General features: G+C 38.1%; 1 protein-coding gene across 1 annotated transcript in view; it reads right to left on the bottom strand.

Moving 5' to 3' along the window:
* MCC (MCC regulator of WNT signaling pathway) overlaps positions 1–26,388 on the bottom strand; it is a gene marked incomplete at its 5' end in the record, with an annotated part of 423,545 nt that overhangs the window by 313,690 nt on the left and 83,467 nt on the right. The window contains one exon of the mRNA XM_082375453.1: positions 11,058–11,272. Coding sequence (XP_082231579.1) covers positions 11,058–11,272 — 215 coding nt within the window. The remainder of the gene's footprint in view (positions 1–11,057; positions 11,273–26,388) is intronic.

The following is a 26,388-nucleotide window of genomic DNA, read 5'->3' as shown; positions in this document are numbered from 1 at the left end:
TATCCTATATTTCTTTCTATTCCTTTACAGGAAGTACCAGCTTCAGGACCTAAGACATGGGGGTAGGGCCACGTGGGGGGATTTTTTTCAAAGAAAGGAGGTGAGGTTGCTGCGGGTGGAGGTGAGGATGGAAGACAAAGAAGAGTGAAAGGATCTAAAGTCCTATAAAATAAATGAGAAAGGGAGAGTCAGTAAGAGACTGGCTGGGCCTGCCTAATCTAAAGGTAAGGAGGTAATTTACAGAGAAACGACCCTTGTAAAGTGCTTCATTTGTTAACTCCTATCTACTTCTCTATTTTCACTAGCAGTAAGCAAACAGAAAAAGAACACAGTGTTGAAGTATAATTTTCAAAAAAGGAAAAACAGGACTTTCATATAAATGTAGGGTAAGCATTTTTCTTAAGATTTATTTATTTCATTGAGGAACCCAGAAGAATAAAGCTGATTCACAGAAGGGGTACAAGAAAAAGAATGCTGGAATAAGATGGCAGTTACAAAACTGGATAATGTCTCACCAGGGCAAATAAAATGTAACAGTTTTCTGTTAACAAAAGGTTATCTTTTCTGCTGGACAAAAACAATTTGTATCTCTATTAAAACCACTGATAATTTATCAACCTTCTGTAAACTAACATCCACATTTGAAGAGTCTGGACCCTAATTAACAGTGTAGGGGAGGAAAAAAAATTTTCCCTCTACCCCCTGAATTCCTAGCTGAGACCCTATGATAAAAGATTAACAAGAGAAAAATAAATGAGTTTACTAATATGTATACCTCATGTGTACCTGAGAGAAACCCAGCCGGGGGAACAAAAAAAACGAGTACCTCCCCAAGGTGGCTTAGAATGCAGGATTAAATACCATCTTAATAGGGAAAAGGTTGGGGGATGTAGGACTCTTAAGGGAGAGTAAATGATTTTTAGGAAAGATGAATGGGCCCTTAGAAGAATAGGTGGGAGGTGTGATCATCTGTGACAAAGTCTGTGAGGGTGTGGTGTTGACTTCTATTCCCTTCTCCTTTGAAAGAAGTCAATCTTCCCTGGTTGATGAAACTCCTGGAAGGGGATCTATGACATCTGAGTTCCTTTTGGAGGATCAGTTTTTAGGCAGATAAGAGGAATTCAGAGAAAGCCTCTCCCTGCATTTATGGTTTTCCAAGTGCCGGCAGCTCAAAATAATCAAAACGCCAAAATGACATATTTTAGGGTGGCATGCACTGAACTCCAATAGTCATATTTGGGGTGGTATATTCTGCTACCCTTCATTCATAAACGGTAAGCCAAACAAGGTTACATCTCCTGTAGCCTCAGATGACTTGTAAGGAGCTCTAATATGACTTTGAAAGGGTAACCAGTAATTTTCCATTTCCAAATTTTTGATAACTCTTTAAGAATTTTCAAACTCCTTGATGATTTATTTTCAAATTCAGCTTCAATCATTTGGAAGTGACAATTCAAGATTCTGAAGAAAATTTTATCTACCCTATATTCTAGACCCGACCATAGCTACTCTCAAAAATCCAATATTTCATTTGTACTGTCTTAATTTCCTGAAAATCCCAAAGTTGATAAGCATGCCCTATGCTTAAGAATTTCCTGTTCATTGATTCTGAACAATGTCCAGAAGAGGGTGCTGACAGAACAATCAGCCTTGCTCCGACCACAAAGACAGGACACATCCTCTTGACCAAAGGTTTCAATATGGGAATCCCAAGTTTGGCAAGTACCGTAATGATCATAGCATTATATTAGGATCATTAGCATCACAGTAATTAATACTACCAAAGAAGAAATGGAAAGTTCCTTATATTGAAAGCAAATCAGGGATACATAAATAAAATTGGTGAAGACCTTTTAAATGAGGGAAGACATGTGGAGACGAATGATGACTTCAACTTTTCATCAACTTTCTATATTAGTTCAAATACTTTATATCTTTTTTTTTTCATCTATAAGTTGAGCTTTATTTTGAGTTCACATGATCCCCAAGGCAGCTTTTATTTTATTTTTTTCAAATATAATAATCCTGTTGTATCATTTTTTTAAACATCTTTATTGGAATATAATTGTTTTACAGTGGTGTGTTAGTTTCTGCTGTATAACAAAGTGAATCAGCTATATATATACATATATCCCCATATCCCCTCCCTCTTGCGTTTCCCTTCCACCCTCCCTATCGCACCCCTCTAGGTGGTCACAAAGCACCAAGCTGATCTCCCTGTGCTACGCAGCTGCTTCCCACTAGCTATCTATTTTACATTTGGTAGTGTATATATGTCCATGCCACTCTCTCACTTCGTCCCAGTTTACCCTTCCCCCTCCCCGTGTCCTTAAGTCCATTCTCTATGTCTGAGTCTTTATTCCTGTCCTGCCCCTAGGTTCTTCGGAACCATTTTTTTTTTTTGTAGATTCCATATATATATGTGTTAGCATACGGTATTTGTTTTTCTCTTTCTGACTTACTTCACTCTGTAAGACAGTCTCTAGGTCCATCCACCTCGCTACAAATAACTCAATTTCGTTTCTTTTCATGGCTGAGTAACATTCCACTGTATATATGTGCCACATCTTCTTTATCCATTCATCTGTCGATGGACACTTAAGTTGCTTCCATGTCCTGGCTATTGTAAATCAAATACTTTATATCTTGTACATGACTTCTTTTCTAGTATAATCAGTCATAATTAATCATTATCAATGAATTAATATTTTTCTTAATAAAAATTAATAAACCTGGTAATATATACTTAAAAAGCCAAGTAGCATGACTGCAAGAATCTATGAAGAAACTGATATTTTGTTCAGTAATTTATCAGTGTTGTAGCTAGAAAATAAAACTTCAGTTGTGTTTTATGCTTTATAATACTTAAATATGTCACTACTTAGAATCTATAACATTATAATTTATACTTGCACTCTTCTCTGAGATACAAATCTTTGGAGAGAAAATCCATCAGCAAACAGGCAGTATATCCTTTCCACTGCACCTCTTCTGTACTAAACCAAAGTGTTTCATTTTGTTTTGCTGATAGTTTTAGGAATACAGTACAGATTGCACTGGCAGTTTCTCTGCTGCTCTGTGGTGCTAAGTCAACTTAGCTAAGCTGGAACTATGTTTCCCAGAGTTCTCTTTCCTGTATGGTTCTGTCTGGACATGAGAGACACTCCATGTGAAGGCCAGAGGTAGAAGTGAAGAAGTCATACTATTTATGCTCTGAAAGTTGTTGCCAATCTGCTGCTTCCCTACTTGGTGCATCAGACTTGTAGCCACTCCAACATCCCGAGGCCACCTCCTTCAGCTTCTCTGAGCCCTGGGCTAGATGTGAGGGTGGTTCCCTGATAATGGGTGCCAGCTCTCCTGCAGGTCACCCACAGCATCAAGGTTGGACATGGTTCAGAGATAGGAGTGGGTTCCAGTTTGTCCTCATGGGGTCTCAGTTTGTGTTCATGCATTCCCATTTGTCCTGCTGTCCTCTACATCCAGCTTTCCTTCTTATCTGCTGATCTGATAGACCTAGAGTAACTTTAGACTCAACACAGACGCAGAACAACAGCCTGCATAGATTGCTTCACCATAGATCCTTTATTCGTTTTTTAAATTGAATTATAGTTGATTTACAATGTTGTGTTAATTTCTGCTGTACAGCAAAGTGATTCAGTTATACATATATATATTCTTTTTCATATTCTTTTCCATTACGGTTTATCTCAGGATATTGAATATAGTTCCCTGTGCTATACAGTAGGGACCTTGTTGTTTATCCATTCTATATATAATAGTTTGCATCTGCTAAACCCAAACTCCCAATCCATCCTTCCATCACCACTCCTCCCCCTTGGCAACCACAAGTCTATTCTCTATGTCTGTGAGTCTGTTTCTATAGATCCTTTATTCTATATCATGGGTAGCCACTCTGCTTCTCAGATAAAACCCTAATTGCCACAAGTTTCTATGTACAACATCATCTTGTTGCCTTTGCATTTTAAACAGTGTGTTAAGCCTCAAAGTCATAATAGGCACTGTGTTTGGTAGAAGGAGAAGAAGACAGGTATTTGGTAGTAGAAGAAAAGAAGGGATGCTTAGAAAGGTAAATCTTGTGTAGGATGCTACCAGAAGCTTCTCAATGTTAAAAATGCCTGTGTCATTTATCAGTTTATCTCTCTCATCTCCAAACCCATCTTTCCTTGCCCTGCTTTATGATCCTGAAGCTGGACATTTGTCCTCTGTCAGCAGGGGCACTGGCGCGCCACTGGGGGAGGATGGGAATGCTGCTTCTGCTGGACTCTTCCCTGCTGGCTCTTGTGTTGGGTGGAGGCCAGTAGCACAGGACACGCAGTGGCACTCATCCCCAGTAAGTTTCAGTGCCACCATTTGGGGCACTTCTTGGTGGGTTTTGCTACCACACTGGTGGGCAGCTTCCCAGTGAATTCCTCTGTGGGCACCTTCTCAGTGATGTGCCAGTGGGTGGCATCCCAGCCAGCTGGGCCGACACTCCAGAGAGCTGGCTTCCTGCTGCCAACCCTGGCCCATGACATCTCAGGGAATTTCTCTGCCATCCAGTGGGTACCAGCCACTCCTTGTCAAGGGGGTCTGAATCTCAGCCCTGGGTGAAGGGAGGGCCCTCTTCCAAATATATTCCTTCCTTGGGTACTTGACTCAGTTTTAGAGGGAGTGACTGCTCTTAACATGTACTATTCCTGTATTCATTAGATTTTCTTCACTCCTCAGTAGGTAATCCCCTGCTACTAGTTAATCACTTTTTATGTTAAACTTTCCCTGTGTGAATTAGTGTGTGCTTCTTGTCTCCTAACTGGGCACTGATAAAATGCCTTTTGCTCTTAGTAGCTTCTTTAAAAAAAAAAACAAAAACCCAAACCCCAGAATCTAATTTTATTAGTTCAGGATTTGGTTTAGAAGGAACATAAATTACTTTTAATATGGTTTTATAAGTGAAGGGATTGCCCAAGTGTGCACTTTAGAGAGGCTATTTGCTTTCTTTGGCCACTTACAAGGGGTATTTCTCAAACTGGGCTCCATGGACCACTGTGAGCAGACCCTGAGTCAACTATTGCTATGAAAGAAACCACCCTAAACACAACAGTTAAAACAACAATCTTTTATTATTTCTCACATATTTGACAGGAAGATGCCAAAGTCACATGACAAACAGTGAATATATAGGAAAGGATGAAGAATTGGGGTTCAAAAGTCCCTTTACCACAGGGTCCAAGGAGTTATCAAGGGTCTATCAGTTTAAATCATATTTTTAAGTTGTGTATTTTCCACTAACAATGAAATATCAGAAGGGGAATGTAAACAAACAATTCCTTTTAAAATTGCATCAAAAAAATAAAATACTTAGGAATAAACCTGACCAAGGAGGTGAAAGATTTGTATGCTGAGAACTACAAAACATTAATAAAGGAAACTGAAGATTATTCAAAGAAATGTAAAGATATCCCATGCTCTTGGATTGGAAGAATAAATATTGTTAAAATGGCCATATTACCCAAAGCAATATACAGATTTAATGCGATCCCATCAAATTACCTATGACATTTTTCACAGAACTAGAACAAATAATCCTAAAATTTATATGGAAACATAAAAGATCCAGAATTGCCAAAGCAATCCTGAGGAAAAAGAACAAAGTAGGAGGCATAACTCTCCCAGACTTCAGACAGTACTACAAAGCTACAGTAATCAAAACAGTGTGGTACTGGTACAAAAACAGACATATGGATCAATGGAAAAGAATAGAGAGCCCAGAAATAAACCCACACACCTATGGACAATTAATCTTTGACAAAGGAGGCAAGAACATACAATGGAGAAAAGACAGTCTCTTCAGCAAGAAGCAGTGGGAAAGCTGGACAGCTGCTTGTAAACCAATGAAGTTAGAACACACTCTCACACCATACACAAAACTAAACTCAAAATGGCTTAAAGACTTAAACATAAGACATGACACCATAAAAATCCTAAAAAAACATAGACAAAACATTCTCTGAGACTTGGTCAGTCTCCCAAGGCAACAGACATAAAAGCAAAAATAAACAAATGGTATCTAATCAAACTTATAAGCTTTTGTACAGCAAAGGAAACCATAAACAAAACAAAAAGACAACTTATGGACTGGGAGAAAATATTTGCAAATAATGTAACCGACAAGGGCTTAATTTCCAAAATATACAAACAGTTCATGCAACTCAATAACAAAAACAAACCAACCCAATTGAAAAATGGGCAGAAGACTTAAAAAGACATTTCTCCAAAGAAGACATACAGATGGTCAAAAGGCACATGAAAAGATGCTCAAAGCTGCTCATTATTAGAAAAATGCAAATCAAAACTACAATGAGGTATCACCTCACACCAGTCAGAATGGCCATCATTAAAATGTCTACAAGTAACAAATGCTAGAGAGTGTGTGGAGAAAAGGGAACCCTCCTACATTGTTGGTGGGAATGTAAAATGGTATAGCCACTATGGAAAACAGTATGGAGGTTCCTTAAAAAACTAAAAATAGAGTTGCCATATGATCCAGTAATCTCACTCCTGGGCATATATCCAGAAAAGATGAAAATTCTAATTCTAAAAGATACATGCACCCCAATGTTCATAGCAGCCCTATTTACAATAGCCAAGACATGGAAGCAACCTAAATGTCCACTGACAGATGAATGAATAAAGATGTAGTATATATACACAATGGAGTATTACTCAGCCATTAAAATAATGCCATTTGCAGCAACATGGATGCAACTAGAGATTATCATACTAAGTGAAGTAAGTCAGAAAAAGGAAGACAAATACCATATGATATCACCTATATGTGGAATCTAAAATACAACACAAATGAACATATCTACGAAACAGAAACAGACTCACAGACATAGAGAACAGACTTGTGGTTGCCAAGGGGTGGGGGGGAACGAGGGAGGGATGGAGGGGAAGTTCTGGGGTAGCACTTGCAAACTAGTATATATAGGATGGATAAACAACAAGGTCCTACTGTATAGCACAGGGAACTATATTCAATATCCTGTGATAAACCATAATGGAAAAGAATATAAAAAAGACTGTATGTATATGTATAACTGAACCACTTAGCTGTACAGCAGAAATTAACACATTGTAAATCATGTATATTTCAATAAAATATATTTTAAAAATTGTGCATTTTCAATTCAGTGAGAAAATAAAAAACATAATCACTGTCATAGATTGCAAGTGCCTGCATTTGCACTTTGGTCTGGTTCTCACCAAGGATCACCTTAAGTGAGCGTGTACAACTTTATTTCTTCATTCGTGGAGTTATAACTTAAAAAAAAAAACTTATTCAACGTATTCTAATGAATACTACTGAATAGGTCACCACCATTGATTATGTGTTCATTATAAGCTTTTATAAACATATAACATTGATAAAAGAGATTTTCACATTTTGAGTTATGGAGAAGTCATTCTGGCTTATACATGAGTTAACTTGAATTTTATGCTAACTAAAATAGCCTGTTTGTGGACTATCAAACATACACTGTACATCTGTTTTAATTAAGAAAGAAAAGGGCCAGAAGTAAAGAATGTTTATGTTAGAAATAAAGATTAAATGCCTCCCTTCCTGGGACGCCAATGCTAGTACCCCCTCAACGATAAGACACCCTTCCCAGCTGCCAAGGCCATGTTGACTCGTTATGTACGTGCTGATCTGCTTTTTTTTTTAATCTTGAAGGAATGTATCCCTGACTTGTTTAATGTTCTTTGTTCTGACAAGACATAAAACCATGCTTCTCCAGGGCAGTTCCTCAGAGCTATCTGAGAGGCTGTCTTCTGAGCTATAGTCCTCAGCTGGGTTCAAATAAAACACTTTTCTATTACTATTTTAGGTCATTTATTGATTATTTTCATCAACAACATATATACAGAAAAGTGTGCCAACTGTAAGTATATGAGTCATGACTTTTATTTTTTTTTGGTTGCATTGTGTGGCTTGTGGGATTTTAGTTCCCTGATCAGGGATTGAACCCGAGCTCTCGGCAGTGAGAATGTGGAGTCCTAACCACTAGACTGCCAGGGAATTCCCAGGTCATGACTTTTAATAAAGTGAACACTCCTGCATGAGCTGGGTGCTCAACATGTAAGGGGAGTGTTTCTCAAACTGGCCTCTGCAAAGGCCATCACAGGCAGGGTTCCATCAGTTCCAAAACTTCACCAATAATACAAAAACAGAACCTGGCTGTGGGAAGCCCAGGGGCTGACCAGGATTGAAGGGAGAACAGAACAAAATCCAAGCAGTTACTGTTAAGGTTAAGAATCAAGGAGTCAAGCAGAGGTAGGAAACAGCCAACTCCTGCTGTTTTCACCAGTAGGTCTGCTGAAGAAAACTGGTGGGCCTCACGCCCTGAACCCTTCAGAGCAGGGGCCACTAAATTTTCATCAGTCTGTAACATAGATTCTTGCTATAACCCATACTGCCACATCACTGTCTGTCTTGAAAAAGGCTGAGCTGATATAGTAAAGAGTAAAGTTCAACTTGCTGCAAATTATTTGTAAAAGCATAGCTTAAATCCAGGCCCATGCCAGAGAAAGATGACTTATTTCCTGCTACTTGCCTAGTCTCCTGGGCACACAGGAAGATGAGATTAGGAGAGTTAATAGTTCTACTCAAACTGAGCAAGAATGTCCTTGAAGGGTGACCAAGTGGCAAACAGTGCAATAACTATGGGTTCTTTTACAGGTTTTATGAGACATAGTTACACCCTAGTAGTGACTGTGTGTATGTTTTTAATATATTTAAAATTTTTTTAGAAAAGTTGCAAAGATGGGACAGAGAGTTCTCACATACTTCACGCCCAATTTCCCCTATTATGAACATCTTACATGATTATGGTACAGTGTCACAATTAATGAATCAATACTGATAATTATTATTAACTAAAATCCATAATTTATCCAGGTTTCCTTAGTTTTTACCTGATGTCCCAGCCAGGGTACCACAAATAAGAAGTTGTCAGATCTTCTTAGGCTCCTTTCAGCTGTGAGTTTCTCTTTTTCAGACTTTCCTTACTTTTGATATCCTTGACAATTTCAAAGAGTACTGGTCAAGTATTTCGCAGAATGTCTTTTAATTGGGATTTGTCTGATGATTGTACTGTAATTTTTGCTGCATATTTAGGATTGTTAGTGCCTTCAAACACGTCACCAAAAATGTCAGAATTAGAAAATATGCCTCAAACACAAGAAGTCTGAAAACCATTAGTCTACCTCAAAGCAGATTGTAAATATACGTAAATGAAGTTGTCAGGAAAAATGGTACAGATGAACCGGTTTGCAGGGCAGAAGTTGAGACACAGATGTAGAGAACAAACGTATGGACACCAAGGGGGGAAAACCGCGGTGGGGTGGGGATGGTGGTGTGCTAAATTGGGCGATTGGGATTGACATGTATACACTGATGTGTATAAAACTGATGACTAATAAGAACATGCAGTATAAAAAAACAAAAAAAAACTAATACTAAACTTTATTTGGGTTATTTGTATGGAAATATGTTAAGTTAAATGTTTCAGACATTACATGAAATTTCTAAAAATCTTATATGTTCTGGTATAATGTTATAAGTCATAATTCTAGTTATTACTTTAAAATGTATATCTCAGAAATAACTAAATTTCCTTGTCAATTGCATTATTATGAACTTTCATCAAATCTTTAACCGTGGTCATTTTTAAGTCTTTTGTCATTTACAGACAGTTCTGGGTGTACTCTGATGCTTTTGCAAAAATGTTCCTATAAAAGTGTTTCATCTTCAAGGAGTTCATGGAAAAGACTCTGACAAGTACAGGTTTCTGGTAACTGACTATACTGCTGAACTGAATGAATAAGCATTTTCAGAACTCTAATGGAAAACTGATGAATTCATAAAAGTGCTAACAAAAGATCAAGATGAAAAAAAAATTAATTACATGGGACTGAGTGAACTGATGAGGATGATTATAATTTTTGTGACTTTGTTTGAATTGAAAAAAAAAAATCCCACAAGGACTCAGAGGCAAAAAATATACAAATCAATTTTCACTGCAAAGTAAAGGAGCTGTTACAGTGGAGGATAACTGGACTCAATGTCAATATTATGACATAGAAAAAAAAATATATATATATGTGTCATCTTGGGCATGTTACTTAACTTCTTGTCTCATACGTAAAATGCGATAGTAGTAGAATTGTTGGGAAATTATGTGAGATAGTATATGTAATGTAGAGCACTTAGAATGGTATATGGTTCAACCAAAGACTAAAAAAACAAACAAACAAACAAACAAAAACAAACCAAAAAAAGATGCTTATACCACCTCTGGTTTCAAACTTCAGTTTCAAAAAGCAAGGTAGGTTTACGGACCTTTCACACAGTGGCTAGATAGCAACCCTAATTTATAAACTGTCTGCATGTCACCCCAACATGATCCAGGTCATCAGCCAACCCCACCTCGTTCCCCAGCTCTAGCTTAAAAGGGAAGACAATAGCTTTTCACCCAAAGGTCATCACGGTAATAATTCATCCTGAGGTAAAAAAGAAGTTTAAACTAAGCATAATGGAATTCTAAGCTGTTCCATAGTTTTCAACAGAATATGTTTTTAAAGTACAAGCAGAAACAATGATCAAACTTTCAATGAAATATTTTCTTGTTTGCTTTTCAAACGAGTGAAGTCCAAATTAGGGAACACAAAAAATTATATCTTATTAACTTGTAATGTCTGGTCCCAGAAAATATTCTATGGTGAAGCCATTGTAGATATTCTAGTAATTAAATCTGTACAACATACAGACTTAAAACATTTTTTAGGTGACCACTCTGCTCTCAATAGTGAGAGTGAAGTCACCAATCTTAAGTATTTGGAGCCGTTAACATTATTGGCAATGCTGGGAATGGTACAACATTTAGCTCAATAAAAAAGACAATACCCGATACGTCCCCTGGAGCTCAAAATTCAAATATTTGTATTGGCATACACACAGGCCTAAAGATGTGTTCTCTGAACCAGAAAGGACTCACCGTGTTGGCCAGCTCTAGATAGCTTCCTCCTACAGAGTCGCCACAACGCGGGGACTGTGTGAGCAGCTTGTGGAGAGGAGCAGCCTGCTGATGCAAAGAGCTTCCCCCATACTCAAGAAGCTTCTGTAGGGCTGACTGACTCTGCAAGTCCGGGCTCTGGAGGTCCCTGGCTCCCGAGTCGTATTCCCAGCTTTCCCTGGCCGCTGATAAGGCACCTAGGTCCAGGAGAGGCAGGGGCGAAAAAAAGATGTTTCCTGCATTAGCCTGGGGGAGGCCAAGAGGCAATGATTTGGAACCGCCTAACTCATCCACGTGCCAGCGCGTCAGAACACATGTGGCGCCCAGGCTGCATGCTAAGCACTTTCCCTTTCAAAGTGACACATGGGGAGCTTGGAGATAAAAGCAGTTTTAGGCAAAGCATTCAGAAATAACTATCCAATGAATACGTGCCTTCCCCCCACCCCAAGAGAAATGTTTAGCAAAAAGCACAGAAGAGCCAAGAAAGGGGAATCCAGATCAGAGCTACAGCTGTCTGTGATTTACACAGTGTTACTGTATGATTAGCCTCTTACTGTCATCCTTTTTCCCAGTCGAGGAGGATGGAAGCAAGAGAGAAGATAGAAAGTTAGATCTGGCACTTTGTCATAATTTTCTAGTGTCCATGTACTCTTAACTGGAAGAAGCTACGGGAAGCTAGACTGTGTTTGCCAGTTAGGTGTAACCACATGCTGAGCTCTGAACAATAGAATGTGAACAGAAGTGATAAGCATAGCTTCAGAGGCTAGCTCATAAAACCCCCAGCATTTGATTCTTCAGGCCCTTTGCCTCTGGCCTGGTTCAGATGGGCATGGCACCCTTGGAAGTCACGTGGTACAGATGGCAAAGCCACACAATGGAAGATGCCTGGATCTATAAATTACCTCCTGCCAGGGGGCTGTCGGCTGAACCCAGGTACCATTTTAACTTTATGTGATCAGGAAAGGGAAACTTCTTCTGTGATTGATCCACCATACATTCTTGGTTTGTTTGTGAGAGCAGCTAGGATTACCAGACTATCACAGCAGATTAGAACCTAATTAAAGATGATAATCATTATAATAGCATGGGTAAGTACAATGAAAAGTAGACCTAGAGAAGGTCTAAACCCGACTGCCCTCAAGAAGGATGGGTGATATTCAGGGAAACCTTACTGGAGGAGAAAGACTGATGCTTCAGTCTCCACCTTTGCTAGAAAAATTAGATTTGGGGTAAAGCTTGCTTCTTTGTGTTCACTTCTGAGTAGAAGTCCCTTGTGGGTGCAGCTGGCTGGTGGATCCTGGGTCACATGCCTCTATCTTAGCTGCAGAGGAGGCTGGGAAATTTGTTTTCTGGCTTCCACTTTGGGGAGGTAGGATTTGTAAGATGAGACCTTTCCTAAGCATAGGAAGAGTATGCAAAAGGCCTGGGCAGCCAGAAAATATGACAACGAGCTACACACTGTTCTGGGGACAGAGCAGTGAGCATGATGAATTGCAGTCCCTGCTTGTGGAGTTTTCATTTTGGTGGGTCTTTAATACATGACTTTTAATTTTAAAAAAGGGATTCGTTAAAATGATTTAATTTGTACTATGAAAGGAGAACCTATATAGATTCCTCTACAATTTACTTGAGTATAATTACATAGAGCAAACTACAAATTATGTACAGCGGGTTCTGATGTGAATTTCCAATCTCCCCTTACTGGGTACTGGTGAATTTCGTCAATGGAATTAGGAAAACTGTCTTTGTCTGGAACCACTTCAGATGGTTTCCCTCTACTGTTCATGTTCTGCTGATCTTCTTCAGTCAACCTAACCCAACACTTTCTTCATACAATGCTGTATAGCTGGGGTGACATGTCTTTGTACCAAAGCAGACAACTCCGTTGTTATGTTTCCAATTGCCCAGTTGATTTTAATATTAAAGTCTATCAACTGTATTGCAAGGGTGGCTTTGCTTTCCATATCAGCATAGACTCCAAAATGCCTGCCCTTCCTCCCCACTGCTCCTCTGAATGCTGTCTGCCTAGCTGCCGCACATTCTCTGTCCTGGCCCCAGCAATGTGTGGCCAGAAGACTGATCGATCTTAGAGTTGAAAAATGGGTTGAATCATTGATGGCCTGATAGCTCATACATAAGGCAAAAAAGCATAGCGTTGGGCCCTTGCCTTTTATGTTTCACCACGGTATCCCCAGTACCTTGCACATAGCCTGTGACATATCAGGAATTTAACACACATTTATTGAATGGATTGCTGAATTATTCACAGTTGTAGTACCCCAGGGTTTCACTTCTTAACCAGGAAAAGCAACATGGAGATTAATTTTAAAAATCAAAATAAATTATACACTTAAACTTTTTCTTTATGCAAAGTTCTTTATGAGAACTTCATTTCAAATAATAAAACACAACAGTTCTGGGATAAGACAGCCCAAGGAAGCTTCATTTGAATGTATTATGCTGTATTAACAGACCGAAACCCAGTTTCGGGCAGAGTTATACAATCAGGTTAGCCAAGCTCCATGTTAATCAGCAAGATCAAAAGGCCCTCACGCTATTACCATAACAATTTTTGCTGAAGTGATGCTGGGAACTCAGATCCTCTGCTAAGGAGCCAAGGCAATCATATTAGCATCCACATAAATGGACCACAAAAAAACAAAGTGTATTTTTAAAAAAATACAGTAGATGTGTATAACTGAGTCACTTTGCTGTACAGCAGAAATTAACACAACATTGTAAATCAACTATACTTCAATTAAAAAAACACAGTAGACTATTCCCATTACTCTCTTTTAATCTGTCTTCACATTACATTTTTCTGGATAAAACCCAACATTCCTGAGGCAAAATTCGTCATTTAATTTGGAAGAACTCACTGAAAAATTTCAAAAATGTAGGTCTAGTAACCATCTTCCTTTTGCCCCTTGAAGCATGATGGTCCCTGACGTTTACAGGCTCACTCTCAGCCTCATGCCAGTCTCTTTTCACTCCCTTGCTCACCTCAAAAGAAGCCTGTTGACCACAGGCAGATGGCCATGTTTTCTTTTCCTGAACATGGACACCATGTTCTTTTGTCCCCCATGCTCACCAGACTCTCTGATGTCTCTTTTGATAAGGACACTAATCCCATCATGAGGGCCCCATCACCATGACCTCCTCTAACTATTCCCCTCCCAAAAGCCCCATCTCTAACAACTATCACATTGGCGGTCAGGGCTTCAGCATACGAATTTTGGGGGGACACAAATATTCAGTCCATAATAACCACTGAGCAGCTGCTCTCCAGGCCAGTAAGGACAGTGTCTGTACAGCATCCCGTTAAACACCAAAGGCCAAAGCACTCCCTGGGCCTAGAGGTCTCTGCATACACAGAACCAAAGGAGGCCATAATATCTGCCACCATAATCCTCTACGGTGCTCTGAAGTAAGAAGTAAGATGTATACTTTTAAAAATCTGAATTCTTAGTGTTTAAAGGTGGCAGAGCACAGATTCCAAACGCTTCTCTTATCAGAAAAGCACAGGAAACAAGTGGCCATTTGACATCTTTATAAAATACATCACTGGGAAAACCCTGCTTTTAGAGAGGATGCTGCAACACAAAATCTGCCAAACACTGAGATCCTTGCTCTGCTGGGTACTTGGCTATAAGCTAGGGCTTTAATCCCATTTTCAAAGTGCCACCCAGGTTTGGTTTCAAAGCCTGCAATTAATGCACTTATTCACCAAAGGCACTATGCCACCTTCCCAAGGGCCAAGCTCCCTGTGAGAATCAGTCAAACCAACATTTGGAACACCTGAAATTTACCTTAAAGATACTACAACAACCATGACAGCTAACATTTATTCAAAGCCAATAAGGGCCAGGCACTGTTCTAAGAACCTTACATATAGTATGTTATATAGATCCACCCACAGTCTATGAATAGCGAAGTCATTTTTCCATTTTAAGAAAAAAAGATATTTTCTTTTAGCTTCATTTTATAGACTTTGCTCATTTGCATAGAATAGTGGTTAAGAGCTGGGGTTTTGTGGTCAGATTCACCGAGGTCAAGTCAAGAGTCACCATGACCAGCTATGTGACCTCAAGCAAATTATTTAACCTAAGCTTCAGTTTTCTCAACTTTAAAATGGGGATAATAATATGTATTTCATAGAGGTGCTGTGAGAGTCAAATAAGATTAAAATATGTAGAACGTATGAGACAATCCCTGGTATATGACAAACTGATCAAGAAATGTGAGCAATTATCTGGTCACACCTCACAATTTTAGTTATTTGGAACCCATTTTGGACAATTTATTAGGGAACGAATATATGAGGGAAATGTGTACCTCCCAGGTTCTGAAAGGTACCTGTTAAAATTACCAATTCTTTTTTTTTTTATTTATGAGCTGTTTTTTTTTTAATTTTTAAAAAATTTATTTATTGTTGGCTGTATTGGGTCTTCATTGCTGTGAGGGGGCTTTCTCTAGTTGCAGTGAGCGGGGGCTACTCTTCATTGTGGTTCGCGGGCTTCTCATTGCAGTGGCTTCTCTTGTTGCAGAGCACAGGCTCTAGGCATACGGGCTTCAGTAGTTGCAGCACGCGGACTCAGTAGTTGTGGTGCGTGGGCTCAGTAGTTGCTCTGTGGCATGTGGGATCTTCCCGGACCAGGGATCGAACTCGTGTCCCCTGCATTGGCAGGCGGATTCTTAACCACTGCACTACCAGGGAAGTCTAAAATTACCAATTTTTAAAAAAAAAAACCTTTGGCGCCTAACCAGTGGCTAAATTTTCATCAATAGTTTTGTACTTAATATCAGCACTACAGACAATAAAAATAGCCAATTAGGTCACGGCCAAAGTTATGTTTCTCTGAGTATGGAATATTCCATTAACAACTCACAGTCTTTGGTTATCAGGTTTGATAGACTTTGCTTCCCTATTCTACTTGGCCAACTCCTATGTCCAGAGGACACCTGGCCTTCCTAACAGCTGTGTCCAGCACCGTAAGGAAATCTGCACAGCCCGGCAGTGGCGGTAGCAAGGGCTGAGGAGATATGATTTATTCATCAGACTTGTGCTCTGGCCACCCTAGACACCCCTGTTTTCTACCTCCAGTTCTTTTTTTTCCATCCTTCATTTGAATGCCCGGGGCCTCTCATCACATCACAGGCAGGTGATAATGCAGAGTGTTTAGGGGATCCTGAGACATGTATTAACAGTACTTTATGAGTGGTCATTAATCTTTCATTTATGTGGATTGTTTAGAGAACACTGCCTAATTTATTACCTTCAGTGGCAAGAGAGAAAATACTCCTTTTGAAACACTGGAAGCAGCTACCTTTCTGAATTCAGAACTACCACACCAACAGAAAGCAGCACAGGGGAATTTGAACAAATTGGCTGCCAGGTGTCAGCCTTCCCTGTCATAGCACATTTACTATTTCTAGATAATACTAACATCAACAGAAGCAGCAGTAAATCCTTTAGTCCAAAGGAGAATCACCATATGAGTCTTCGGTCATTTATTAATGTCAATTCTTGGTACAAAATTCAGGAGCTCAATTCCCATGAGGGCCTCTAGCTCCCTACAGCACAAAGTACATGCAAACACAGGCCAATTGTCTTAAAATCTGTGTCTGTGGTCTCAAGGAGAATTGGGTAGGAAAGGATAGTTTAAAAAACCTATGTATCCTTCTGGGAAAAACCAAAAAAACAAAGAGTAATTCGAAGCACATATCCTACTAAGGGGAGGTGAACCTGCTGTATAGCACAGGGAGCTCAGCTCAGTGCTCTGTGATGACCTAGATGGGTGCGATGGTGGGGGGAGTAGGAGGGAGGTCCAAGAGGGAGGGGACACATGTATACATACAGCTGCTACACTTCGCTGTACAGCAGAAACTAACACAACATTATAAAGCAACTATACTCCAATAAAAAAAAAGTCAGTTCTTTGGCCTCTGGCAATCTTTAGGAAGTGAGTCTATTAGCATCATATTTTGAATACAGGTCACACGTGTCCCATCTGGGGACAAGGCACTGAATTTCAATGGAACATTAGGAATACAGTGGAAGATGCATTTTGAAATGCAACTCCCTCCCCCCTCCCCTGACCCCAAGACTATTGATAGGTGACAAGAAAGAAAGAAATGAAGAAATGTATTTCTTATTGAAGTGCACTTACCAACATCATCATCATTAGTGGATATTTCTTAATGTTCCACTCTGTACAAGTAAATTCAACAGTCCTTAATGTATTTAAGCACAGGCTTGAGAACACTAAATGGAAGATAGTTTAGAGACAACCAAAGGGATAGCTGGAACAAACAGCCTTTAAAATTCTTCTCCAGCTTGAGAGTTTATTGTTCTGTTCTTTACCAAATATAATACAAAAGGCAAAGTGTCTGCCCTTCAGCAGTTAATAAAGATGCAGTGGTAATCATCTTTAACCTCTTTAAAAAACTAAAGATAATATTTGGCAGCTTGTTATCTTGGTTTGTCTAAACTAGACATATGAAGGAGATAAGCAAGAGGGTTGATTCCGGGCTAAAGAATTCAAAGGAGAATTTAGGGAAAGTGTGTTAAAATGAGGAGGCATTGGAGTAAAGAAGGGTTAACTGAGTTTCACTTGACCCTGAGGCTGGCTTGGGGTTGGGGGGGTAACACCTATGGTCTACAAGACTTTAAGATTTTTTTAAGAAGATTTGTTTCTCTTGGTATTTTGGATCAACTTATCCTTCTCTTACAAGGCATATTAATGGATCATGTATTCAGTAAGCCCTTGGTAGTCACTGATTTTTAAGTACCATGAGACTAAATGGGGATAATGCTAATCTGGACCTATTCTCTGTGGTGAGAAGCATCATACATTTCCTTTGGTTGGCATGCCCATAGGGATGGTCGTATTTCTTGGCTGAAAATTAGTCTAATCAAAACGGGAAAATGCCGGGGAAGGGTGGGGGGAGGCGGGGAATACACAAATAGGAATACAAAAATTGAATGCTGATTCCAGCTTCTTAGCAAAAAATAGAATTATTTTTTATTCTTGAAAAGTTGGCATTTTTGTTTAAGCTTTTAAAAAGTGGTAGGTTATATTAATTTTCCAATGTTAAACCAAGCTTGCACTCAAGAGACAGACCCAACATAGTCAAAGTATGTGATATCTTGTTTATATATTATTGATTTGGGTTTGCTAGTATTTTGTTTATGATTTTTGCATCTCTGTTCAAAAGTAAAATTGGCCTATAATTTTTCTTTCTTACACTGTACCTGTCATGTTTTGGTATCAAGGTTATGTGTGAGTCTATGTGAGACTGGAATTATTTGTTCTTCCAGTGTTTGGTAGATCTTGCTGGTGAAGTTGTCTGGGTCTTGAGTGTTCTTTGTGGAAAGATTTTTTAAAATTACTGTTTTAATTTCATTCTTAGTTATAAAACTATTCAGATTTTATATTCCTTAATGAATTATAAAACTATTCAGATTTTATATTCCTTAATGAATCAGTTTTAGTAAGTTCTGTTTTCCGGAAATTTCTTTATTTCTTCTAAACTTTATATCAGCAGAAAACTATTTATAATATCTTCTTTTTGTTTATGTTTGCAGCATCTCTAGCAATGTCTGCTTTTCACTCCTGATACTGGGTATAATAATCCCTTATTTGGCTTGACTGGGTGACGTAATCTTGACTCAGTTGCTATATGTGCAAATTAGAGGCCCCTGGATGCCCTACTCCTGCTACAAACATGCTACGCCTACATAGCATATGACCTCAGCCAACAAACCCAGATATTGCTAATCAACAGTGCCCAGGTGCTTTGCATTCCTAATACTGGACCAAGAGAGTTCATGGTCTTCTTTTCCTCTGACCTCAACCTGGAGAGCCTTCCTGGACTCCATGCTTGATTGGGTTGCCTGTTTGGCAGTAAAACTTTCCCACTCAGTATTCTATCCTTGCTCTCTAATGGTCTTTATTTTTTTTTTTTCCTTTAACAACTATTTGTGCCTTATCTTTTTCCACTTTAGCATTCTTGCCAGGAAGTTATCAATTTCATAAATCTTTTAGAAAAACCTATCTTTATTCTATACTGTGCCTCTATATTATGTGCTTGTTTTCTATTTCATTGATTTTGGTTATCTTTATTATATCCTTTCTTCTCTTCTATTTGTGTTTATTTTGTTGTTCTCTTTCTAAATTCTTGGAATGGATGCTCAACTCAGCCCTTCTTCTTTTATCTTTTAATATATGCATAAAAGCTATAAAATTTCCTCTACGTGCTGCATTTCAATTGATATTTTCATAATCTTTCAATTCAAATTATTTTCATAATTTTGTCTTAGATCGAGGAATTATTTCAAGGTATGTTCTTAATTTCCTATCATATGGGGTTTTGGTAGTGTTTTGATTTATAGATTCACTGCATTATATTCAGAACACATGGTCTATGTTATTTCTGTCCTTTTAAATTTGTTGAGACTTGTTTTATGGCCTGTACATGATCAAATTTTACAAATGTTCCATGTACACTTGAAAAAAGAAGTGTATCTTATAGTTGTTGGATGGAGTCTGCTTTATATGACCCTTAGGTCAAGTTTATTAATTGGGTTGTTCGAATCTTACAAAGCCTTATTTATTTTGGCTTTTGTTTCTTTGTTTTGGTCTGCTTATTCCAGCAATTAATGAGAAATATTCTAATAATCCTTCAAAATGATTATGGATTGGTATATTTCTCTTATAGGTGTCAATTTTTACTTTATGTATTTTGAGACTTTCTTTATTGGGTAAATACAAATTTAAAATTGTTACATCTTTTTGGTGGATTTAATCCTTCAGCATTTTTAAATTTTTGTGGTATAATAAAAAATATATATTGCCTTTTGCTCCCTTTTCCTGGCACAGAGCTCCTAAAATTCTTGGAATTTCCTGAATAAGAGTATCATCTGTATACTAATGAGATGACTCAAACGGACTGGAGAAGGGGAGTTATAGGGGCAAGAGACTGAGTTCAGCCATCAGCAGTTGATTTCATCAACCACGGCTACATAATAAAATCTCAATAAAATCCCCTTAACAATGGGGTTCAGGAGCTTCCAAGTCGGCGAACACATCTACGTGCTGGGAAGGTGGTGCAACCCAACTCCATGGGGACAGAGGCTCCTGTGTTTGGGATTCTCTGGGTCTTGCCCTATATACCTCTTTATCTGGCTGTTCAATTATTATACCTTTACAATAAACTGTAATAATAAGTATAGCACTTTACTGAGTTCTATTGTCATTCTAGAAATTATAAAACCTGAGAAGGGTGTTGTGGAAACCCCTGAATTTGTAGTTGGCCAGGAAGAGGTACAGGTAGCCTGGGGATCCCCTTTGTGGGTGATGTCTGAAGTTGAGGCAGGGTTGTGGGATTGATGCCTTAACTTGTGGGGTCTGTGCTAACTCCAGGTAGCATCAGAGTTGAATTGAATTGTAGGACACCTGGTTGGGTCAGAGAATCAGAGACTTGGTATTGGAGTGATCTATTTGGTGTCAGGAAAAAAACCCACACCCTATTTTTTAACTTAAAGACAATTTTGTTTCCTATTATTATAGTTACTCCAGATTTCTTTTGTTGAGGAAGGCTTAACATACATTTTGCCATTGTTTTTCTTTCAAGCTTTTCATTGGTTTTTTTAAAAAATATTTATTTATTTACTTATTTATTTATTTAGGCTGTGCCAGGTCTTAGCTGCGGCACGTGGGATCTTCATTGCAGCATATGGTATCTTTAGCTGTGGCATGTGGACTTCTTAGTTGCGGCATGAACATGGGATCTAGTTCCCCAACCAGGGATCGAACCCGGGCCCCCTACATCGGGAGCATGGAATCTTACCCACTGGACCACCAGGGAAGTCCCGCATTGGTTTTTGATTTATCCCTTATAAACAGCCCATAAGCAGATTTTTACAATCCATTCTTACCACTTATGTCTTTAACTACAGAATTTAATCTATTTACATTTAATTGAAATACTAATACAAGGATTAATCTCTTTTCATCTTATTTTGTTATTCCTATGTGTCTACTTGTTCTAAATTTCTTTCTCTTTTCTTGACTTTTGAAACATTTTCTCATTCTATATTTTACATCTATAGGTTTGAGAGTTAAATGCTTTCTATTTTACTGATTATGATGGACATTACAACATACATCCTTAATTTATCAAAATCTAAAGTTTATCTATATCTTTACCTAGCTCTGGACAATATAAGAACCTTAGAAAACTTAAAATCTATTCATCCCACTCTCAACCTATATGCTTCTATTGTTGAATATTTATTTTCTCTTAAAACTCCAAGAAAAGTATTATTGTTTTTTACTGTTTATTTAATTTAAGTTTATTCACATATTTACCACTTTCTTTATTCTTCTTTCTCCCTTCCAACTCAGAACTTCTATCTGGAACCACTCTCATTTTGTTTTAAATATATTCTTTAGAATTTCTCTTAATGAAGGTCTTTTCTAGGTTCATGTTTGTCTTTAAATGTCTTTATCTCACCCTGATTCTTGAAAGATACTTTTGCTGGGTATGGTGTGTTAGCTTGTCAATTACCTTTCTCAATACATAGAGGACAGAGGAATACCATTGTCTTCCATTATTCTTGAGAGTCTGCTCTCAGCCTAACTGTTGCTCCTTTGAAAGTAATCTGCCTCTTAAAAAAATACTTTCCTAGATTTTTTTCTTTATCTTTCGTGTTCTACAGGCTCACAGTAATGTGTCTAATTATCTAATTATGTTACTTGATATGTATATTTCTTGTAATTTTTCCTGCTCAGGACTCATTGGGATTTTGGAATCTACTGGTTAGTATCTAGTTTTCAAAAATTCTAAGCCATTACTTCAAATGCTTATTCTGCTTCATTCTTTCTTTCCTCTTCTTCTGAGAGTCCAATTTTATGTTATGTCTCTCTTTCATATTTTACCTTTTACATGTGTTTCTTCCTCTGTTCTTTATAATGTCATCTAACCTTTTTTCTATTTCACTAATTCTCTCTTTATCTCTAACTAATTTGTTGTTAATTTTAATTGTTTTATTTCAACTATAATATTTCTCATTCCTAGATGTCCATTTGGTTCTTTTTCAAATCTGCTTGGTTTTTTGGTTTTCTTTTTCTACCTTAGATTTTCTTTCTGAACATAGTAAACATAATTACTTTATATTCTGAGTCTGATAATTCCAATAAATGAAATCTTGGTGGCTTTGTTTTTTATGTTAATTCCTGCTCGTGGTATGTAGTCTCCTGATATACTTAGTAATTTTAGATACTGAGTTGCCCATATTCCTTGGAAAATTATTTATGGAGATACTTTTAGAACTGCTTTACTCATCTCCAAAGCAACTTCTTTTAGAATACTCTGAGGGTGATGGACTTCTGGTTCAACTTTACACAGAGGGTAGAGCCCTCTAATATTCTAGCACTTGAAATAAGGGTATATTTTATAAAATTCCCTACCTGAGCAGTCCTTGGAATTTGTCTTCTGTTCCCAGAACCTACAGGGTCATGGAATCCAAAATTCAATTTTACCAGGTTCAGACAATAATCTCAAGGTAAAAGTGGCTTGATGCTCCAAGCTTCCTCATTGACAAATTTTAGATTCACAAATTTTACTATTGCACTAGATATTCAGTGTGTTAAAGGAGGGCTTTAAAACTAGTCATTTCAGCTTTACAACCTGTTTCAGCTGGAAGATACATCCTGATATCTAATCATGTTACTTGCTATGGGAATCCATATTTGTTCTTTAAAATATGACTTGTGTGAATTATGATGATGTAAACTACATATTCACAAATGGGCCATGCCTACTTTTCTTTTCTTGAATAATCTTGTTTTCCCTAAAATTAATACTTTGTATCTTTGTTTAGTTTTCTACATACCATGAATTCAGCCTCAGTTTCTTAGCTAATTATCTAAATCTCCTCTTAATAATTTAAGATGCAGAGATATTCCATCAAATTTAGTCAGAAAAACTTCTCCTGGAGCTTTTTGACCTGCTGTAGTCCAGACTGGTTCCAAAGACCATTATGCTTCACTTCTAACTTGTTTTCACTCTTTGTTTCATGGTTCCGTGTATTTTTCTTCCTAGGTTAACTCCTTTTTTTTGGAGGTCTAATAGATTTCTAAGAAATTAGGCACGGGAAATAAATTTTCTGAGACTTTGCATGCATGAAAACATTTATATTTTATCCTTATACTTCATTAATAGTTGGTAAAGAATTCTAAGTTGGAAACAATTCTTCAGGCTTTTGAAGACAATGCTAATTTAACGTCTGTCATTGTTTTTGAGAAGTCAGAAGCCATTCTGATTCCAAATCTTTTATATTTGTGCTCTTTTGTTTTTCCTCTGAAAGTTTGAAGAATCTTTTTTTTTTTTTTTTTTGTCCCTAGTGTGATGAAATTTCACAATGATGTGTGTCTTAAAATTCTGTGGTAGGTGATGCTTGGTCAGCCCCTTCTATCAGGAAACACATTCTTCAGTTTGGAGGACAATTTCATGGACCATTTTGTTGACGATTTCTCCCCCTGTGTTTTCTTTGCTCTTTTGAGAATGCCTATTATTTGGGTGGTAGACATCCTGTGCCAGTCCTCTAATTTTTCTTATCTTTTCTTTCCTATCTTAAATTTCTTTGTTTCTCTGCTTCTCTTTCTAGAAGATATTCTTATCTTTATTCCTCTTTCTTTTCTTTTTTTTTTTTTTTTAAAGTATTACTGGACAGTTCTCCAGCTGAGGCAACGTATTTTATTTATTTATTTATTTATTTTTATGGCTGTGTTGGGTCTTCATTTCTGTACGAGGGCTTTCTCTAGTTGTGGCAAGCGGGGGCCACTCTTCATGGCGGTGCGCGGGCCTCTCACTATCGCGGCCTCTCTTGTTGTGGAGCACAGGCTCCAGACGCGCAGGCTCAGTAGCTGTGGCACACGGGCCTAGTTGCTCCGCGGCATGTGGGATCTTCCCAGACCAGGGCTCGAACCCGTGTCCCCTGCATTGGCAGGCAGATTCTCAACCACTGCGCCACCAGGGAAGCCCTCCTCTTTCTTTTTGTTGAGCTTATAATTTATGCTATGTTTTTTCCAGAGCAGGTTTTTTAATGTTTCTCTTTATCCTGTTTTTTTTTTTTTTTATGGATACAATATTTTTTCCTGTATTTCACAGTATATTAAAGAGGGACTATTTTGAGTATTCTCCTTGCAGAGTCTCTGTTCCTTTTAAGTTTTTCTACTTGTTTTGGTCTCTATCTTTCATTTTAGAGGAATTCCTCAGATGTCTTGGTGCTCCTTGGTTGATTGCTCCTTTGGGCCATATGACCTGTTCCAGCTCTAAGATCTCAGTTCCCCATTCCCCAAATTATGGAAGCCTATCAGGCTTAGCTTAGGAAACACTGATCTGTGCCATACTGGATGAATTGGGACTTCATCAGACCAGGTATACACAGAAGTGAAAAAGACAAAATGTTTTCCCCCAGCCTTACCTCTTTCTTCCTTCCTCCCTCAGGTTTCTTGCACAACACTAATTCTCCCCCTTCCCACCTGTTCTTCAGAATCTCTCCCTTGGATTCCCCTCATTAGAGAGCCAGCTCAAGTAAAAAAATCTGATCATTTTACTAATACACAGTATGAATGACTGATAAGGCTAAATATATTCTCTGGTATTTGCCTTTTAAAAAATGAGGACAAAAGCATTCCTTGGGATAAACCAAAGGAATAGACTCTAAGAGTACAGCTTAGTCAACAACAAAGCAAATCAGCAGAAATGTATAAGAAGACAGACAACTCGCTTAATAAAAACAAACCTGGCAATGGAGGGAAAATCTCCACAACAGATGATGTAACAGAAACTCATAATCTCAACTGTTATCATCCATAATTCACCTTCCCCTTCAGGATTTCCCTCTAATTATCCCTGCAACCATTCCCAGGCCATGAAGAGGCAGAGTTGTTTCCCCTCCGACACTGTGGCCCAAGAATGGACAATTGTTCTTCCTTAGTACCACAAACAAAGCAAAGTGGCAGCATTCATAAAAGATTTTATAAACATCAAAAGAGAAATTAACATAGAAATGGCATGAAACTCGATAATCAGGCATATCAGTGGAGATTTACTTTTTGTGGGTACTATCCCTATCCCATCCTAATTCCCAGTCCAGCCTATGTTATGACATTATCCCAATTCCCAGCATTTAAGAGCATAAAACTAGATAGTCAAATTCCTCTTATTCCAAAAGCAAGGGGCGAAGGCTCAAAAAGAAGTCACCTCCTACTCTGCTGACTTAAGACTTTCTTCTGACAGAAGCTGCAGACTGGTGGGTATGAACTATATCTGGTCCACAGTTATATTTTGTTGATTCTACTCAAAAATCATTTTTTAAAAATTTAGTCATCAGTATTAAAACTTTGGAGAGATCATATTTTTAAAAAGTAAAAATATTTTCTGGTATTGAACACACACACATATATACACACACACAAACACACACACATACAATGTCTGGAAACATTTGGCTCCCATTCCCACATTTGGCTGTAGTTGAGCATTGGCTGCCTCTTTGCAAATGGGCACGTGTCCTCCAGTTTGCTGGAGCCTGCATCTGGTCAACTTCACTCATTTATGTTGTCTACCTGCCCTCAGTAAGCATTTGCAACTCTTCCTTTTGAGCTACAGTTCTATATCTGAGGACCTACTCTTTCCCAGGTGACAGACTGGGAGGAACAATTAGAAATCACCTTCCTGTTCAGGGGAGACCCCACCCATCCCAGGGCTGTGGCCTTGTAGACCTAAGTATATATCATAAACTACAGTCTCAATTTCATATACGAGGTGGACACTAACAATGGGGTCCTTTTTTATCAGGGTTTTTGCCCAAGAACCAGTACCATCTAGCGGCAAGTTTGGAGACAGATGACATTTAAGTACTATGTTGACATACAAAGGGCAAGGTGAAAAGGTTGATGTTTACATCCATAGATTCTAGACCTAGTTACTGTTATCCAAATGAGATTAAGTGAAAAATCCCTTGAAGAATAGTATAACCTAAGTTAAAAAAAAAAAAAGGGCAAAGTGTAAAGTGTTAGAAAAACATAAGCATTTTGAGTGTCTTGGTTGTGGCATTAAAGCAACTGAAATAGGTGAGATTGGTAACTAAATTTACTCTTTAGGAGTTCAGGGAGTTCAGAGTTCTAAATCTCTACCTAGAAATTCATAATAGAAAAACAAACAATCCTAGAGGTTGGAATTCTAAGTTTTTGTTAATACAGCAAGAGAAAAAGAGGAAAGAACACAGCAGTGTGAATTA

Source organism: Balaenoptera borealis, assembly GCF_965194805.1.
Source record: "Balaenoptera borealis genome assembly, chromosome: 2".
In the NCBI taxonomy this organism is placed as follows: domain Eukaryota; kingdom Metazoa; phylum Chordata; class Mammalia; order Artiodactyla; family Balaenopteridae; genus Balaenoptera; species Balaenoptera borealis.
Note: the sequence above shows the minus strand (reverse complement) of the source record. Positions and strands in the feature narration are given on the sequence as shown.